The sequence below is a fragment of the Aspergillus alliaceus genome, assembly GCF_009176365.1.
Source record: "Aspergillus alliaceus strain CBS 536.65 unplaced genomic scaffold BDW43scaffold_66, whole genome shotgun sequence".
NCBI lineage: Eukaryota > Fungi > Ascomycota > Eurotiomycetes > Eurotiales > Aspergillaceae > Aspergillus > Aspergillus alliaceus.
Genome location: NW_022474749.1, coordinates 100,380 through 115,394, shown reverse-complemented (window position 1 = coordinate 115,394; position 15,015 = coordinate 100,380). Strand labels below are relative to the sequence as shown.

The 15,015-nt window shown below is 49.6% G+C and overlaps 5 protein-coding genes across 5 annotated transcripts; 3 read left to right on the top strand and 2 right to left on the bottom strand.

Annotated features, from left to right (window-relative positions):
* Positions 1 to 64: 64 nt before the first annotated feature.
* On the bottom strand, positions 65 to 976 carry BDW43DRAFT_218937 (tubulin-binding prefolding complex subunit YKE2). Its single transcript, XM_032039375.1, has 4 exons — positions 692 to 976; positions 395 to 590; positions 259 to 319; positions 65 to 201 (listed from the first exon to the last, which is right to left on the bottom strand). The coding sequence occupies exons 1-4, from the start codon at positions 750 to 752 to the stop codon at positions 142 to 144; spliced, it is 378 nt and encodes a 125-aa protein (XP_031895193.1). The 5' UTR covers positions 753 to 976; the 3' UTR covers positions 65 to 141.
* On the top strand, positions 935 to 3,388 carry BDW43DRAFT_218879 (AAA family ATPase VPS4). The gene is made up of 4 exons (XM_032039373.1): positions 935 to 1,499; positions 1,573 to 1,905; positions 1,964 to 2,414; positions 2,474 to 3,388. Exons 1-4 carry the CDS (start codon positions 1,201 to 1,203, stop codon positions 2,693 to 2,695), a joined length of 1,305 nt encoding a protein of 434 aa, XP_031895192.1. The 5' UTR covers positions 935 to 1,200; the 3' UTR covers positions 2,696 to 3,388.
* Positions 3,389 to 7,702: 4,314 nt separating this feature from the next.
* Positions 7,703 to 9,697, top strand: BDW43DRAFT_218851 (putative regulatory factor Sgt1). The gene is made up of 3 exons (XM_032039369.1): positions 7,703 to 7,994; positions 8,055 to 8,254; positions 8,308 to 9,697. Exons 1-3 carry the CDS (start codon positions 7,730 to 7,732, stop codon positions 9,670 to 9,672), a joined length of 1,830 nt encoding a protein of 609 aa, XP_031895191.1. The 5' UTR covers positions 7,703 to 7,729; the 3' UTR covers positions 9,673 to 9,697.
* Positions 9,698 to 11,014: 1,317 nt separating this feature from the next.
* BDW43DRAFT_291524 (AMMECR1 domain-containing protein) lies at positions 11,015 to 12,778 on the top strand. The gene is made up of 2 exons (XM_032043623.1): positions 11,015 to 11,897; positions 11,973 to 12,778. The coding sequence occupies exons 1-2, from the start codon at positions 11,314 to 11,316 to the stop codon at positions 12,445 to 12,447; spliced, it is 1,059 nt and encodes a 352-aa protein (XP_031895190.1). The 5' UTR covers positions 11,015 to 11,313; the 3' UTR covers positions 12,448 to 12,778.
* BDW43DRAFT_291523 (serine/threonine-protein kinase) lies at positions 12,770 to 15,005 on the bottom strand. Its single transcript, XM_032043622.1, has 3 exons — positions 14,243 to 15,005; positions 13,848 to 14,178; positions 12,770 to 13,757 (listed from the first exon to the last, which is right to left on the bottom strand). The coding sequence occupies exons 1-3, from the start codon at positions 14,295 to 14,297 to the stop codon at positions 13,172 to 13,174; spliced, it is 972 nt and encodes a 323-aa protein (XP_031895189.1). The 5' UTR covers positions 14,298 to 15,005; the 3' UTR covers positions 12,770 to 13,171.
* Between the last annotated feature and the right edge of the window lie 10 nt (positions 15,006 to 15,015).

Sequence of the window (15,015 nt, the reverse complement as noted above, 5' to 3'; positions counted from 1 at the left end):
CTGTAACTCCGATATCTGCAAATAGGGCTCGCCCTTAAACATCCCAACTCCCCCTTCCAAATGTGTGAGCTTGGTTCTGCGCATTAGGCGAGAAGCACTGAAGGCTCCATGCTGTGAGATGGGTCAAGCATATGTTCAAGTTCAAGCGGAGGCGGATGCAGCAGCCGTTTGCTGCTGCATTTGGCTCTGGTATTGGAGCATCTGCAAAAAAGAATCAGAAGCTATACCTTGCAATCAATATCTCCGGAGAGCTCCCACCTCTGCTCGCATTTTCTCGCTCTTGTCCTGGTTCTCCTTAATTTGTCCCTCAATCCGTTTACTGTGTCGTCCATCAGTACAACTTTGAGTAATGATTTTCCCGGACTGGATCCCGAGATGGTCTGGTGTAACGTACATCTCCTTCTCGATGAACTCGAGACGTCCATTGACAGCCATAAGGGCCTCGTTCTTCTCTTGCTTCAACAGGACCGGCCCGATGAGCTTGTAGATATTCGCGTCGTCGTCCAATGAGTTGAACTCTTTTTGGACACCTTCATTTTCTTGTTGTTGCGATTCGAGCTTCTGACGAGCTTCGACCAAACCGTCCATATCTGGGGGTTATCTCATCACGTCAGTATTCGGTGATGCCGTAGTGGGGGGGGGGGGGTAAGAGGAGAGAGGGAGAGGGATGCGATAAGGGATCCCAGCATACCGGTCTGTAGCTTCTGGAACTCTTCTGAGAGAGCCTGCATCTGCTTCTGTACGTCCGCCATGGCTGATACTATGAGATATAAAATACAAGCTTGCGTAGTGGGATCTATCTAATTTAAATGGATCAGAGGGAATGAATGGCGGGGAGTTCAGGCAAAAATAGCGAGCGGAAGCGGCAGAAAATCCAAGACGGTAAACATTTAATGCAAGAAAGCCCGCCTGTTCCTATTACTCCCCTCCAATCATCACGCCAAGATCTCGCTCGATTGATACCTCCCTGTGTCGCTTTTGATACATTCCTTGGGATTCGAATGGGCCCGAATAAGTTCTAGTCCTGACCTATTCTCTTTCGCACCGAACCACTGCACCTCACCCGCATTCCAAGACATCCAGGCATCAGCTAAACCAACTCCCCGCCTCCGACTCCCTCTCCTCTCTCTCCACCTTACCAAGACAATTACCCCCCCGTACGGGCTAGATTAACAACCCCCCGGGTAGTCAACACCAAATATGAGTAACACGGACTTCTTAGGGCGGGCGATTGACGCCGTCAAGAAGGCCATTGAGCTCGACAATGAGGGCGAGTACGAGAAGGCTTATCAGGGCTACTATGCCGCCCTGGAGCTATTCATGCTCGCCCTGAAATGGGAGAAGAACCCCAAGTCCAAGGAAATGATTCGCGTCAAGACAGCCGAGTACATGGATCGCGCGGAGAAACTCAAGAACCACCTAGAAGCAACAGAGAATCGCAAGAAACCGAGCGCAGTAGGCGCCAACGGCAAAGTGGCGCAGGGCAGCGGGAAGGGCGAGTACGTGCCGAATTTGACTGCTGTGTTTTTACTTCTGTGGGGTTGCTAGATGCTGACAGATGCGGGGGTTCAGGAAGGCGGATGAGGATGGCGAAGACGCCGAGTCGAAGAAACTACGCAGCGCCCTTGCTGGGGCGATCTTGTCGGATAAGCCGAACGTGAAGTGGGAGGATGTTGCTGGCCTGGAGAGCGCAAAGGAGGCATTGAAAGAGGCGGTTATTCTACCTATTAAGTTCCCTCATCTGTTTACGGGGAAACGGCAGCCGTGGAAGGGTATCCTGCTCTACGGGCCTCCCGGTACCGGAAAGTCATATCTCGCCAAAGCCGTGGCGACGGAGGCGAACAGCACATTCTTCAGTGTCAGCAGCAGTGATCTAGTATCTAAGTGGATGGGTGAGAGTGAAAGGTATGGTATCTGGGTGGATTAGACGCACTTATCGAAGACACTTTCTGACATGAAACAGGCTCGTGAAACAGCTCTTCAATATGGCTCGAGAGAACAAGCCCGCGATTATCTTTATTGACGAAGTGGATGCTTTGTGTGGTCCTCGTGGCGAGGGAGAGTCAGAAGCATCTCGTCGTATTAAAACGGAGTTGCTGGTACAGATGGACGGTGTAGGAAAAGATTCAAAGGGGGTTTTAATTCTGGGAGCAACGAATATCCCATGGCAGCTAGATGCCGCCATTCGTCGCCGATTCCAACGGAGAGTCCATATCAGTCTTCCTGACATCAATGCACGAATAAAGATGTTCATGCTGGCTGTCGGTCAGACGCCATGTGAAATGACACAAGCTGATTACAGAACACTGGCGGAGATGAGCGAGGGCTATTCCGGCAGCGATATCAGTATTGCCGTCCAAGATGCCCTCATGCAACCGATCCGTAAAATTCAGACTGCCACCCATTATAAGAAGGTAATACCTCATCCACCCGACCTTTAAAGAGAGCACCATGATGGCTAACCCGCCTGCAGGTTTTGCTTGAAGACCAAGAGAAATTGACACCATGCTCTCCGGGAGACCCAGGTGCAATGGAAATGTCATGGATGAGCGTGGAAGCAGACCAGCTACTCGAGCCACCGCTCGTTCTGAAAGACTTTATCAAAGCTGTCCGCAACTCAAGGCCCACCGTTAGCCAAGAAGATCTCCAAAGAAACTCGGAGTGGACCAAGGAGTTCGGCAGCGAAGGAGCCTAGTCCAAAATCTTAGAACCTTGCCCGCTCACCTTGAAACCCTTATAACGTTGTGTTGGTTTCTTGCATACTACTCCCCTTCTTCGTCTCTCTTGGATTGAGCGAATGAGAGAACTCCCAGGTTTATACATCCTCATACCATCCTCCCTCTACCGGCTATACCCTCCCTATCTCTATACACCTCCCCCTAGTTTTCATTCCTCCCACAACCCCAGTGTTAGAAGCGTTACCGTTGTTCGGCAAGGCGAGACCAGGCGTTACCATTACATTTTGAACTAGCTTGGACTGAATTCGAGTTCATTCATGTCAAATTCATTGTGTCGATCTCACGAGTCATGTGTCTGAAGAACGAAGTTTAATGAACATTGCCTTTCTTTTTTTTTCCCCCATTTCTTTGGCGTTGAGGCCCATGTGGATTTATAGAAATCTACAACTCTTGGAATGTTGGTGACTATCTAGTCACCCCATTCTCGTCCCTAGACTTGATCAATAACCATTCAAGAGCATGGATCCCGTCAATATTTCGATACACGCCGGTTAATCAGATAATATGCAAAGACCAAACAGCAATGATGTTAGAGAGCTTGACATTTCTCATACAATAATCCTGATCATCAAAACAACACACGTACTGGCTATAGAATATATGCAAAAAGGTTAATAAAACAAAAAAAAACCGCAAGCCCTATCCATCCTTTCATCCAATAAAGTAAACGCCTTATGAAAAACGATAGAATTGGTGGGGACAATTGAAACATAGAGACCGGTACAAGAACAGATTGGGGAATCACTTGAAATAAGTCGTAAACCAAGGAATGAACTGGTTATATCGGAAAACACAAATCACAAGCAGTGCGGCAATTACACCGATGCCTTACTACTCGACGCCTCTCTTCTCTTCAGCATCTCGTTCTTGGCCCGTTTGAGGCCGTCGCCTATCTTCTTTGTCCTTTTCCACTCCTGGCTCATGCGCTGCATCCGTACGGTTGCTTTGACCATGAAGACGGCAGTCTTGAGCTTCTGTCGTGGGCTACGAAGCAGACCACGATCACGAGGCTTAACCCCCATCTCCGAGATCATTCGGAGATCAGCTTCGTTACTGCAAGGGGAAAACGCCAGTTAGTTGGTAGGCCAATGAAAGAACAAATGGATTTCACATACCAGGCAACTCGGACCCGCTCTCCGAGTTCCATCAGACCCTTACTCCAAGCCAGGTCACGCCGGAATTTCTCCTCTCGCTTCAACCGAGCGCGAAGCCAAATGATTTCCTTGCCTAAGCCCAAGATCTCCTTGTCGTGCCTGCTCTTGCTATCTGGTTTAGAGCCCGCCTTCTCCACAAGTTGGCTGTAACGCTCTTGGAGAGACTCCAGATCTTTGAGGGCCGACTCGGCCTTGCGTGCACAGAAGGCGCGCTCTTCTCTGATCCTGCGCACTTGGGCTCTCAATTCACTTAATCGTGCGTCACGCTCTGACACCTTCAGGGCCAAAGACTCGGCCTCGAGAGTAGACGATCTGAGCAACTCGTGCAGGTCTCGTTGGTCTTCCTCTCTCATTGCAGCTCGCTCGAGATCGCGATTCTTTGATTTCACTTCTCGCAGTGTTCGGTGCGCTTCAGATAGTTGCCGTCGCAAGCTACGCAACTCTTCATGGAGTTTATTAGAAGGCGAAGCGTGAGGAGACTGATCTTCAAACTTCCGCATCATGGTATCATGCAACTCTCTCTCTAGTTCGGCGATTCGCGTTTTGCAGCTTCGGACGGAGGCCTTTTGATCCGCTTCTCGTTGGAGTAGCATTTTCTCCCGTTTCCGTGCCTCATCTAGATTTTGGCGCAGCACCACAAGGTCTGCATTCGCGGTCGTGTGTTCGTGTTCGCCCAGAGGCTGTTGCTCTAAAAGAGCCTCCAGCTCTTGCACCCGCCTCTCAAGACGCTGTGATTTGCTCTTTGCCGAAGCCAATTCCCGATCTCTTCCACCAGAATTCGCTTGCAGCTTATTTTGGAGTTGATCAACCTCAACTGCTAAACGGTTTTCTTCTACTGTGGCTCTCTCAACTTCAACACTGAGCTGCTTCTCGAGCGCCTCCTTTGCCTCCAAAAGGGATGATTTCTCTTCTCTCAGTCTCTTGAGCTCGCCTTCGAGCCGTAAAGTAGATTTCCGAAGTTCAACCTTTTCTTTATCAAACTTCGTAGTGTCGTCAACCTGATGCTGAGCTTGGTCGAGTTGAGCCTGAAGCTCGTCACGCTCAGCCTCGAGGTCAACCATTGACGTCCGTAGATCATGTAATTCAACATGAGCGTTGGCTAACTGATCGCGAAGCTTTTGTTTTTCAGATATTAAGCTCTGCACCCGACCGTCATGATTGTTGGAGCCTTTCTGCATTCGCCCCTTGGCGTATTCTCGTTCTTCATCCAAGCTCGACTGCAGTACAACGACCTCATCCTCCAGAGCTTGTATTTTCTCATTCAATGCTGTTTCTGCTCGTTTGGAAAGGCGAATTTCTTCCCTAATCGAAAGAAGCTCACTTCGCTGGTCGTCAATAATTTGTCTCTTTGAAGAGAGCTCGTCATTCAACTCCTTCACTTGACGACTCAAAACTGCTTCTGAATTGAAGTGGCGCGCTTTTTCACTATCGATAACTTCTTGGAGCTTGCTTTCTTTGCCTGTAAGAGTATGCTCGACTTGTTCGAGTTTCTCAATCGTGCGCTTGAAGCCAGCCGCCTGATCTTCTGCTCTGTCCTTCTGGAGTTGCAAGGCTCGCTTACTGCTTTCCCACCTGTCTTGCTCCAAAGCAAATTGGCCTTCTTTGTCTTCGATCTCGTGATTAAGGGCCTCAATCTCTTCCTGCAGTCTTTCAATCTCTTCTCTGTATTGGTTGCGGATCGTATCAGCAGTTTCCAAAGCACGCGCTCTTTCGTCGTTGATGGTCTGCTGGAGTTCTCGAGCTTTGGACTGCGCCCTAGCTAACTCTTCTTGCAGACTGCCGGATTCATCCGTCAAAGCGTAATGTCGTGTTTGGAGGAGTTCCTTCTCTTCTTCCTTCCGTTGGATCTCATCAAGGGCCTCTTGCAATTGAGCGGATATTGCGTCGCGTTCTTGTTGAGCTACATCTCGTTCATGTTTTACCATTGCCGCGTCGTTTTGCAGCTTCTGCTCTTCATTGTCCATACTCTGTTGGGCTCGCCGATATTGCGCTTCAAGGTGGGCTTCATTCCGAGCCATCCTTTCAAGCTTCTCTTTCAGTGCGTTGTTCTGCTCTTGTAATGCCCTCAATTCTTCTTCCAACTTGCTTGACTTTTCCTCCATTTGGCGAGTCAGTCCCTTTGTGCTGATAGACTTGTTTGCCATCTCATCGTGCAGTTCTTGCAAGTTCTTTTCAGCCTGCTCCTTGTCGTTTCTTGCCCGGGTTTCTGATGCCTTTGCTTCTCTAGCTTCAGACTTTGCTTGGTCAAGAGATTCCTGTAGCTCTTCCATCTGCTCCTTCGCGCGTTGGAGTTCTGATTCTAGTTCAGAGAGTGCGTCATTCTCCTTGCTGTCTCTGTCCTTCAGCTCTTCAATCTCCTCATCGCGCTCGTCAATCGTACGCTCCTTCTCTCTGAGGGAGGCTTCTAAGTCCTCGATCTCATCACGGAGCTTTTCCATTTCCTGAGACTGTCTATCCTTGGTATCGCGGAGTTCTTCTCGGAGTTTTCTGATTTGGTGATCTTTCAACTCCATTTCTTCCCGAATCGAGTCCATCTCACGTTGCACCGTGTCATCCGACTGACCCCTCTGCGCTTTCTCTCGAAGTTCTTGAAATTGGACGCGGTAGGCTTCCAAATCGCGTTCCGCCTGTTGGAGGCTCTTCTTGTATCGGGAGATATCTCGTTGCATCGTGAGCTTTGACACTTTGAGCTCGGTGTTTTCTTTGAGTGCCGCTTGATTGTAAGACGGGCCCGCTTTCTCCAGCTGCTCTTGTAAATAGTGGATCTTCAATTTCAATCCAAAGTTATCCTTGTCTAGTTTATCGATGATCTAAGAAAGTCAGTCGCACCGTTACCCCCTTGTGAAATCGAGACAACGATCTCATGACTTACCTTTTCTTGCTCCTTTAGGGTCATGTTCTGCCCATCGTTCAATAGACCATTTCCGCCCCGACCCGACAATCCCGCGAGTGGTGTACTTTGCACGCTACTGCTCGCAACCTGCGGTAGCGGTGTGGGTTCGTCGTCGGTTGCAGCCTCCTCGTCGATATCGGTCATATCATAAACCGGTAGCCCAGGCGTTTGCATACTGCTGCGACCTTCCTTCATGTATCCTGGGGTTTTGTAACCGTTCCCCCTCGCCGTAGACGTGTTTCTCAGAAAATTGTTCTTTGTAGCACTCTTCATCAATGGAGTAAACTCTCCCTTCGGCGGCGCTGCGGTCGGCAGGTGTTGTCGACTGTTGAACGCGTTTCTTGTCGATTTGGGCCCCGTGCCAGCACGCGGCGTGCTTAGTTTGAATCCGCCGGAACTTCGCCGTCGGCCATCACCGAGTACCTTGAGTAGGTCTTCATCTTTGGAGGGTGTCTGGAAGGAATTCTCGACGGAATCTAGTGCCGATAAGTTGTGCCGTCCCACGCTGCGAAAGCCATTGGTCAGGTAAGTCGCGTTTCCGTCGACTTCGGTGCGTGGGGTGTCGATATACGGCACCACCATTGTTAACGCGGATCACGCGACGGTATTGCTGGGATTGAGGTGTTGAGTTAACTCAATGTTTATTCAGCGCGCGACCATCCCCAAGTCTTGGCGCGTGGTGTCAACTTGTACTGGAGAAGCAGTAGATAGAAAGTGTATCTGGTATACGGCATTACTTCGACGTGTTTTGGGCGGTGAGAATCCACTGCCGTTTTGCTTGTTGACATCTACCCGGGAACGGCTTAGCGCTGCGGTCACGAGTGCCGGGCCGGAATTTCGCCGCGTTCTCGTCTGGTATGAAGTCATGGCCGGTAATTTTCTCGAACTTCTTTTCTTGCGCATGGAGCTGAAGGCAACGGACTAGTGTTCTCGAAGCTGTTAAGATGCCACCCATGTCGGAGGAAGATTTAGAATGGTTCAAGTCCACTTTTCATCCCATCCCGAAACCTGAACTCCCCGACGATTCTGTGGAGTATTCGTTATATCATATCTCTTCCGACCCCACTCCCGCTATCATCGATGAAGTCGCAGAAACAAGGTCGCGCTTGGTAGAGGTACAACGTACTGCAGCGGAATTGACAAAGGATCTTCTCAAAGGCTATATCTGGCAGAGAGAGGGATTCCGCTTGGAGATCACGAAGGAAGATGGTACGCAAATGCCAATCCCTAAGCAAATCCCCAGGAATATACTAACTGAACTGGAACTAGGGACTATCCTTTTACGCGGATGCACCAACTTCGGAGATTCGATTGAAGATGAATGGGTGGTCGTGTACTTGTTGCGTGAGCTGACAAAGAAGCACAAGGATATCTGGGTGAAGGTCACGGATAGTGATGGGCAGTTCCTTCTCGTCGAGGCCGCCGGGGCACTCCCGTCATGGCTGGAACCCGAAATAGCGGACAATCGAGTAAGCCAACCATTATTTACATGCCTATTGCATAATACTAATTCCACATGCAGGTGTGGGTACACCGTGGCGAGCTCGTCATTATCAAGCCAAAGAACCAAAACCGCAAAGTGACAGAAAAGCTCTCTCTTTCAGACTCAAGAAGGATTATAGTAGAGGAGCCTGCGCGACTTATGCGCTCGGCAATGGTTCAGGAAGAGGCATTCTATCGATTGCGCAATTATCCCAAACAGATCAGCGAAAATCTTCACTCCGCACTGATTACGATCCCTCGCAAGATCGCTTACCTATTACACCAGAAACCTGCCTATATCTCAGCAGCGGTGGAAGCTTTCTATCTAAGGGACCCAATCGCGTTACGGCCCCTTCGTGCTAAGGAGCCCGACAACTTCATCTTTAAACCAGAAGATTTCGTCACAGTCGGCGTCCGCTTCACAAGGGTCGGCTATGCCCAGCTCAAAAGCCAAGACTTTCCGGCGCCAAAATCCTGGATTGGGGCACTACCTTCCAAGGATGACCGAAAAGCCTATGACCGAGCAGAGATAGGCATGAAGCTTGCCTGCGGGTTTGAAATGCTCCTCGCTGATCCGCAAAATCAAGACAAGGCCGTCGTGAGAGAGATAAATCTTATCTTGGAGGATATCGAAAGTGGAGATGAGAGCTTACCTACAGATGAGGAGATTTCTACGTGGGATAGAACAGAGGATGATGAAAAGTGGCTGGACATCAGTTTTGAAGACCTTGACAGAGAACTCAAGGGAAAGGGCAAGGGAAAAGATGACAGAAATGCCCCCGAGGGTAGTTTTGGCGATGCCAACGCCCAAGAGAACCTCCAGCGTATCGTTGCACGCTTTGAGGAATTTTTAAATAACGATTCAGCTGGCTTTGAAGGGGCTGACTTCTTCGATGACTATAATTCTGATTCCGACGTAGAGGATGACGAAGAGGAAATGAGTAGTAATGGAGAGGACAAGGAGGCCTCCTTTGATGAGGAGGAGTTCTCGAAAATGATGAAGGAGATGATGGGAATGCCATCCATGCCTGGTCTCCCCGACTCAGCTCGGCGATCGATGCCGCGTAATCGAGTGGAACAATTAGATGCTGAGTCTGATGATGACACTGAACAGATACAGCAACTATCAAGGCAGATGGAGGCTGAGCTAAGAGGCACGGGTGTACTGGAGTTGAATCGCCCTGGTAAGACAGCCACAGGCAAGCAAGCGTTATCTGAGGGCAAGGCAAGCGAGGGCCGCGACGAAGAGGGGGAAATGCCTGACCTCGAGGGTGACGATATAGATATCAATCTTGCGAAGAATTTATTGGAAAGCCTCCAAAGTCAGGCGGGTGGTGCAGGGCCCGCAGGAAACATGCTCTCCATGTTAAACCTGCCCATACCAAAAGATGATCGCGGCCGGTGATGTCGCCACATCCACTATTAACTTATCCCCTAAGGTATCTTTCGGCTCCCCTATCCGAAAGCAACGTAGTTGCTCTGGGCTACAGTTCGATTGAACAGCGTCTCAAGACATACTGTGAAAGAATCGGCCTGATCTACTACTTGGAAGTAGCCGGGTTCCAGAATCATACGGGATTCACTTCCAACATATCGCCTCTCGCCTGATTCAGAAGGCTTAGGCACACAAGTTGCCATTACCCAATCTTGGCTGTTATGGATGCTTTTGGGAGTATTTGCCTCCTGATTATGCGCATCGGTGTCTTTGCGGTGGCGGCAAAACTGCATAGGACGTGTCTACACAGTATGTATTTATATACAACTCGAAAGACAATGAAACATGGTAGCAGTACCGTTGGTAGATAGATGGACTAAACCATATACGCTCAAATCCATTTCCTTCCCGCTTTTCTCAAAAGCTATATGATCGTTGATCTCTTGCTTCGAATGTCGACACCAAGTACTTTGTACAAGGAACCCCTCAGGAGCCATTGACTCTCTTGATGCCCACCTGGCCTAGATGCGCCATTGCGGTATGGTGATCCAACATTGCGTAATGCCCAGATTTTTGGTGAGAAATCGTTAACGTTGGCCATTTGTTCATCCCTACTTCTTACTGAGTGCTGCAGGTCTACATTGCATTCTCGATAGATCTATATTTTCTCATTGGTTGGCTTCGATGGCCTTTTTCTCTGGGGTTTGCCTATCATATGATACCCTTCTGAAGCACCTTCACCATTCACGTTCTCCTGGGATGCCCGAATTGGTTGCCAGTATTTAATCGTTCGACAGAGCGATGATAACTGTTTAGAATACGAGATTGTCTCGCGTTACTAATGTGCGTCAGTTCCTTAAATGGCGCCTTATTGGAGTTCTTACGGAGCTTCGGGGTAATTTATATTATAATACGGGATAGGCTACCTTAGCACCACCATCGATCCATGTCTCACTACATTACAACCCCGGAAGCAACACCCATTACTCGATCAATGAGTCGAACTTGCGGAGTAGAAAATGGATACCCGTATCCCGAGTCGGTGTGGCCGAGTAATTGGAAGAGATTGGATTTCTTGGGCTCTTAAATTCTATACTGGGGACTTTGGCTTTTTGTTCTTACCTCTGAGTGATGTCTTCCTATTGGCTAGCCTATCTATAGAATAGCAGCAGAGGCATAATAGACCAACCGTTATTAATGCTTGTATTGTATCGTCAAGTCAGGTGAGGATAGCACAACACCTATCACGTGGGACTTGGGCTTATCTTATCGGCTGACATTGTGGACAGGAAGTACTTCTTCCCCCTCATCTGTCTTTCCCGTCTCCTCCAGCGGACCCGAACACAGACGGAACCAGGTAGTCTGCTTCGCTGGTGGAACTATCTACACCCTGGCTCAAACTGGCCCGCAACCGGTTTTAAGTAGTGCTGATTCCGCGTATTCTCGCACCGGATAAGCGGACCTGTCTACCCGAGTGGAGCGAAGCAAGACGCTGGTTGTATCAAAAGATCTGTCGCAGAACATCTAGCTTTGTTCAAGGAAAGGGACACTTAGCTTGCTTTACAGTAACTTTCATCCCACTTTGTCTGTGATCCTGGAGGTCCAGAGAACATGGCAACCCCCGCCCAATGCTATTACTGCTTCGAGTGCCTCGCTGCCTCGTACCAGGGCCTTGAGCACATTAGCCTCACAGACGTGGAGGAGCTATGGGAGAGACACGAGCAATTTAAGAAGATATCTGCCCTCCAGGACAACGAGGAGTCGGTTTCTCTGAGGGTGAGCGAGAGACTTGGCCAGCCGTCTGAAGATGACGAAGACATAGACGAGGGGGGTCCCACGGGCGTATCGTCCAAGTCCGAGAAGAGCGGCCCTGAGGCAATGAAGCTACCCAGTATCAGTCGCCTTCAAAGCCAAATCTCGTCGGATTCAAGCTCGGCCACCACGCCATCGAGTAATTCATCACACACGACCCTATCTAGTTCCACTCTTGCTACTACCATGACCACCCCAAGCTCACAGTCACTTCAATCTGATGCGAGCGGCTGGAGATGTCGGAGAGAGAAAGACCGGCAGTATCCGTTATTTGTAACTTGGAACACGGTGTCGAAGAGCGGCCGTAAGTCCCTTCGCGGTTGTATCGGTACGTTTGAGGCACAGGAGCTTGCGGTGGGCCTCAAGTCCTACGCTCTCACTTCGTATGTAATCCCAGTCGGGGAGCAGATGGGTGTCATCACCCCCCACCCAGACGCTTGTCGCTGACCCAGTATTAGTGCCTTTGAGGATAGCCGCTTTTCTCCCATTTCATCCGCCGCTATACCCTCCCTATCATGCTCCTTGACACTCCTTGGGTCCTTTGAACCCTGCACTAACGCCCTAGACTGGATCCTTGGGGTCCATGGCATCCGTATCTCTTTTATCCATCGTGGTCGACGCTACGGTGCAACCTACTTACCCGATGTCCCGGTAGAGCAAGGGTGGACCAAAGAGCAGACCTTGAAAAGCTTGATGGACAAAGCCGGCTGGGATGGCTCGTCCGAAGGTGTGACCAGGAGGTTCCTAAGAGGCAGCAGCAGCGGCAACCGCGCCTCCAACTCCAGCAAGCCATGGGAACAAGTCTCAGACTTCCGAGTAGTCAAATACCAAGGTTTGAAGGCCTCGGCTAGCTATGATGACTGGCAGGAATGGCGAGACTGGGTTCTCTCTTTGGGAGACGGGAGTGAGAAGCTGTTAGACCCGGCTATATGAACGAAACATGATGGTCTTGGTTCTTTTTATTTGATCTGGAAATGACGTTTTCTAGCCTTTGGCGTGAGCGCATTTTGAAGACAGCCTGTCCGTTTGGTTAATGATGTGATGATGGTGTCCTTGAAGAGGTAATGGCGTGTTCGGGTTAATCTTTTTCATCGTATCTTTTTAAATATTTAGGGATATACTGAGACTGAGGCATACAAGGTCTAAGTCACCTCTTCCCTTATTGATCTAGCCAGAGTAGCCCTAGTTGTTTTCTTTATATCCATAAATGAGCGCGCATAGCACAAGTATAGGCCATAGGCAATTCGAAGTAGGGCTTGCAGCTCTTGGGAGTACACCGTCACCCGTTCCCTCATCTTTCTCACTATTTATTTCAAGCATCGGGTGATCTGTAATTCTATGTGCTTGTCAGGATGTCCCTCAAAAGAACGTCCAACAATTTACATTGGTATACATACCGAAAATGCTTTATATACTAACTTAATCACGTATATTGACATATTAATCATCCGAGTCCAAGATATGGACGTATGCAAATGTATGGATACTTTCCAATCAAAAACAGAAAGACGGAAGCAAAGTCCGCCAAACTGGAGACAAAGCCCCTAAAAGACATACAAAGAAGCAGACAAAGAGAGTAAAGATGCGGTAAAAAATAGACAGTAGAAAGGGGGTTAGATATGTTGGTATCTCTATCATCGAATTCGTTTCTTTTTCATCATTTCTTCGCTGTTCGACTCCACAATCCAGCTACCATCTCTTTCACTCTCCGTTCTTGTGCGCGGATCTGTTCCTCTGTTTGGCCGCGGGCATCACCGCGGCTGTCGATGTCCATGCCGCTGTCGTGATGCGAATGCTCCTCCACAATTTCGCTTCCGTTGACCCGTTCCGGCTTTGGGTCCACGCTCATCACCCCGTCCATCATCAGGCCACCGCCTTCGCGGAGCTTGTTAATCGCACGGACCGTGTCGATCGCTTTGTGGAGGGTCCGACGCGCGTTGAAGTTCTTCTTGACGGTCGGGAGCAGGTCTTGACCGGACTGGTCGGCGGATGGGTCGTAGGGCGGGTTGACCCAAATGTGTTGGAGAGCTTCATGGGCGGTCATGCGCGCATCGGGGTCAACGGTCAGGCACCGTTTGATGAAATCTCGGGCGTGCTGCGAGACACCGCGCCAGTACTCAAGCGGGGTGAACGAATAGTCGGCTGCAAGGATGGCCTGCATCTCTTCCAGGTTGGAGTCGCGGTCAAAAGGGGTGTAGCCGCAGAGTAAGAAGTAAGTGATGACACCGATGGCCCAGATATCCCTGTCTCATTGTGTCAGGTGTATCGCTGAGGATGATGGGGGGTTCGGTCCAAGTAGCAAACGGGGAATAAGCACTCTCGCGGAGACATACACTGGTTTGGCGTGGCCACTCTTTTTGAAGATCTCAGGTGCCATGTATCCTGGTGTACCACATGTCGTCGTCAGAACGTGGAACTGTTCTTCGTCCATGATCCTGGACAAACCGAAGTCGGCAATCAAAAGATCCGCATTGTCCTCCGGGGTGCGAAAGAGTAAATTTTCCGGCTTCAAGTCGCGGTGCACAATACCGTGGTCATGCAGGTAGGCCACAGCCGACAGAATGGCGCGGATAAGATCCGCAGCATCAGATTCAAAATAACTACCTTTACGGCAGATTCGGTCGAATAGTTCACCACCCAGTGCGAGATCGGTAACCAAATATACTACATAACCAGGATGGTCAACTTGGGTCTCCAGTCGCAGTTCAGTATCCGGAGGTAAACGTACGGTTGTTCATAGTTTCAAAGTAATCGACCAAGGTCAAAATGTTCTGATGACCCATCGACACTTTCTTGAGCACAGCGATCTCATTCCGCACCTACAGTCACGTCAACCCACATTCTCAACGATCGCGCGCCTTGCTGGCCTTTCCCCCGAAAGGCGCCCATACCATGTGCTCACGCCCCGCCATCAACCGTTTATTGATCACCTTCGCAGCATAGTACCGACCAGTGTCGATGTGTACGCATTCCTTCACGACGGAGTAGGATCCAGCGCCCAAGGTCTTGCCCGTCTTGTACCGACAAGGCTGGACCTTAGGTCGCTGGCCTTGTGCTTGGGATGCCATTTAAGGAAAGAAACAAGGTATCCAGCCAGGGAACCCCTTTTCTTTTCTGAAATGGTCAACGCAGAGAAGAGTAAGTGACGCGCGTCGTAAGCCTGCACTATTGGCTATACAGTGAGTAAAAAAGTGTGCAATTGTCAGGCGATTCAAGCCTGCATAAGCATATCTATATGTAACCCACCGGTTTGAAGGCTCACCGCTCGCAAGAATGGTGGAGTGGCTTTGTCGCAGGTGCGGTGAATTTGTTCACGGATAGATGGCGGGGTTAATTAATTGCAGTCTCGATAACCGTCGCCGCTGATAAATTGGAAGGATGGAGTGGGGACGCAAACTGATATAGAAAACGATAGAACTCTGTAAATATATAAATGATCTACGTATTATAAAGAACAAAGGAAATCAATCGGAGGAGGAAGAAGGAGGAAGGCAAAAGACT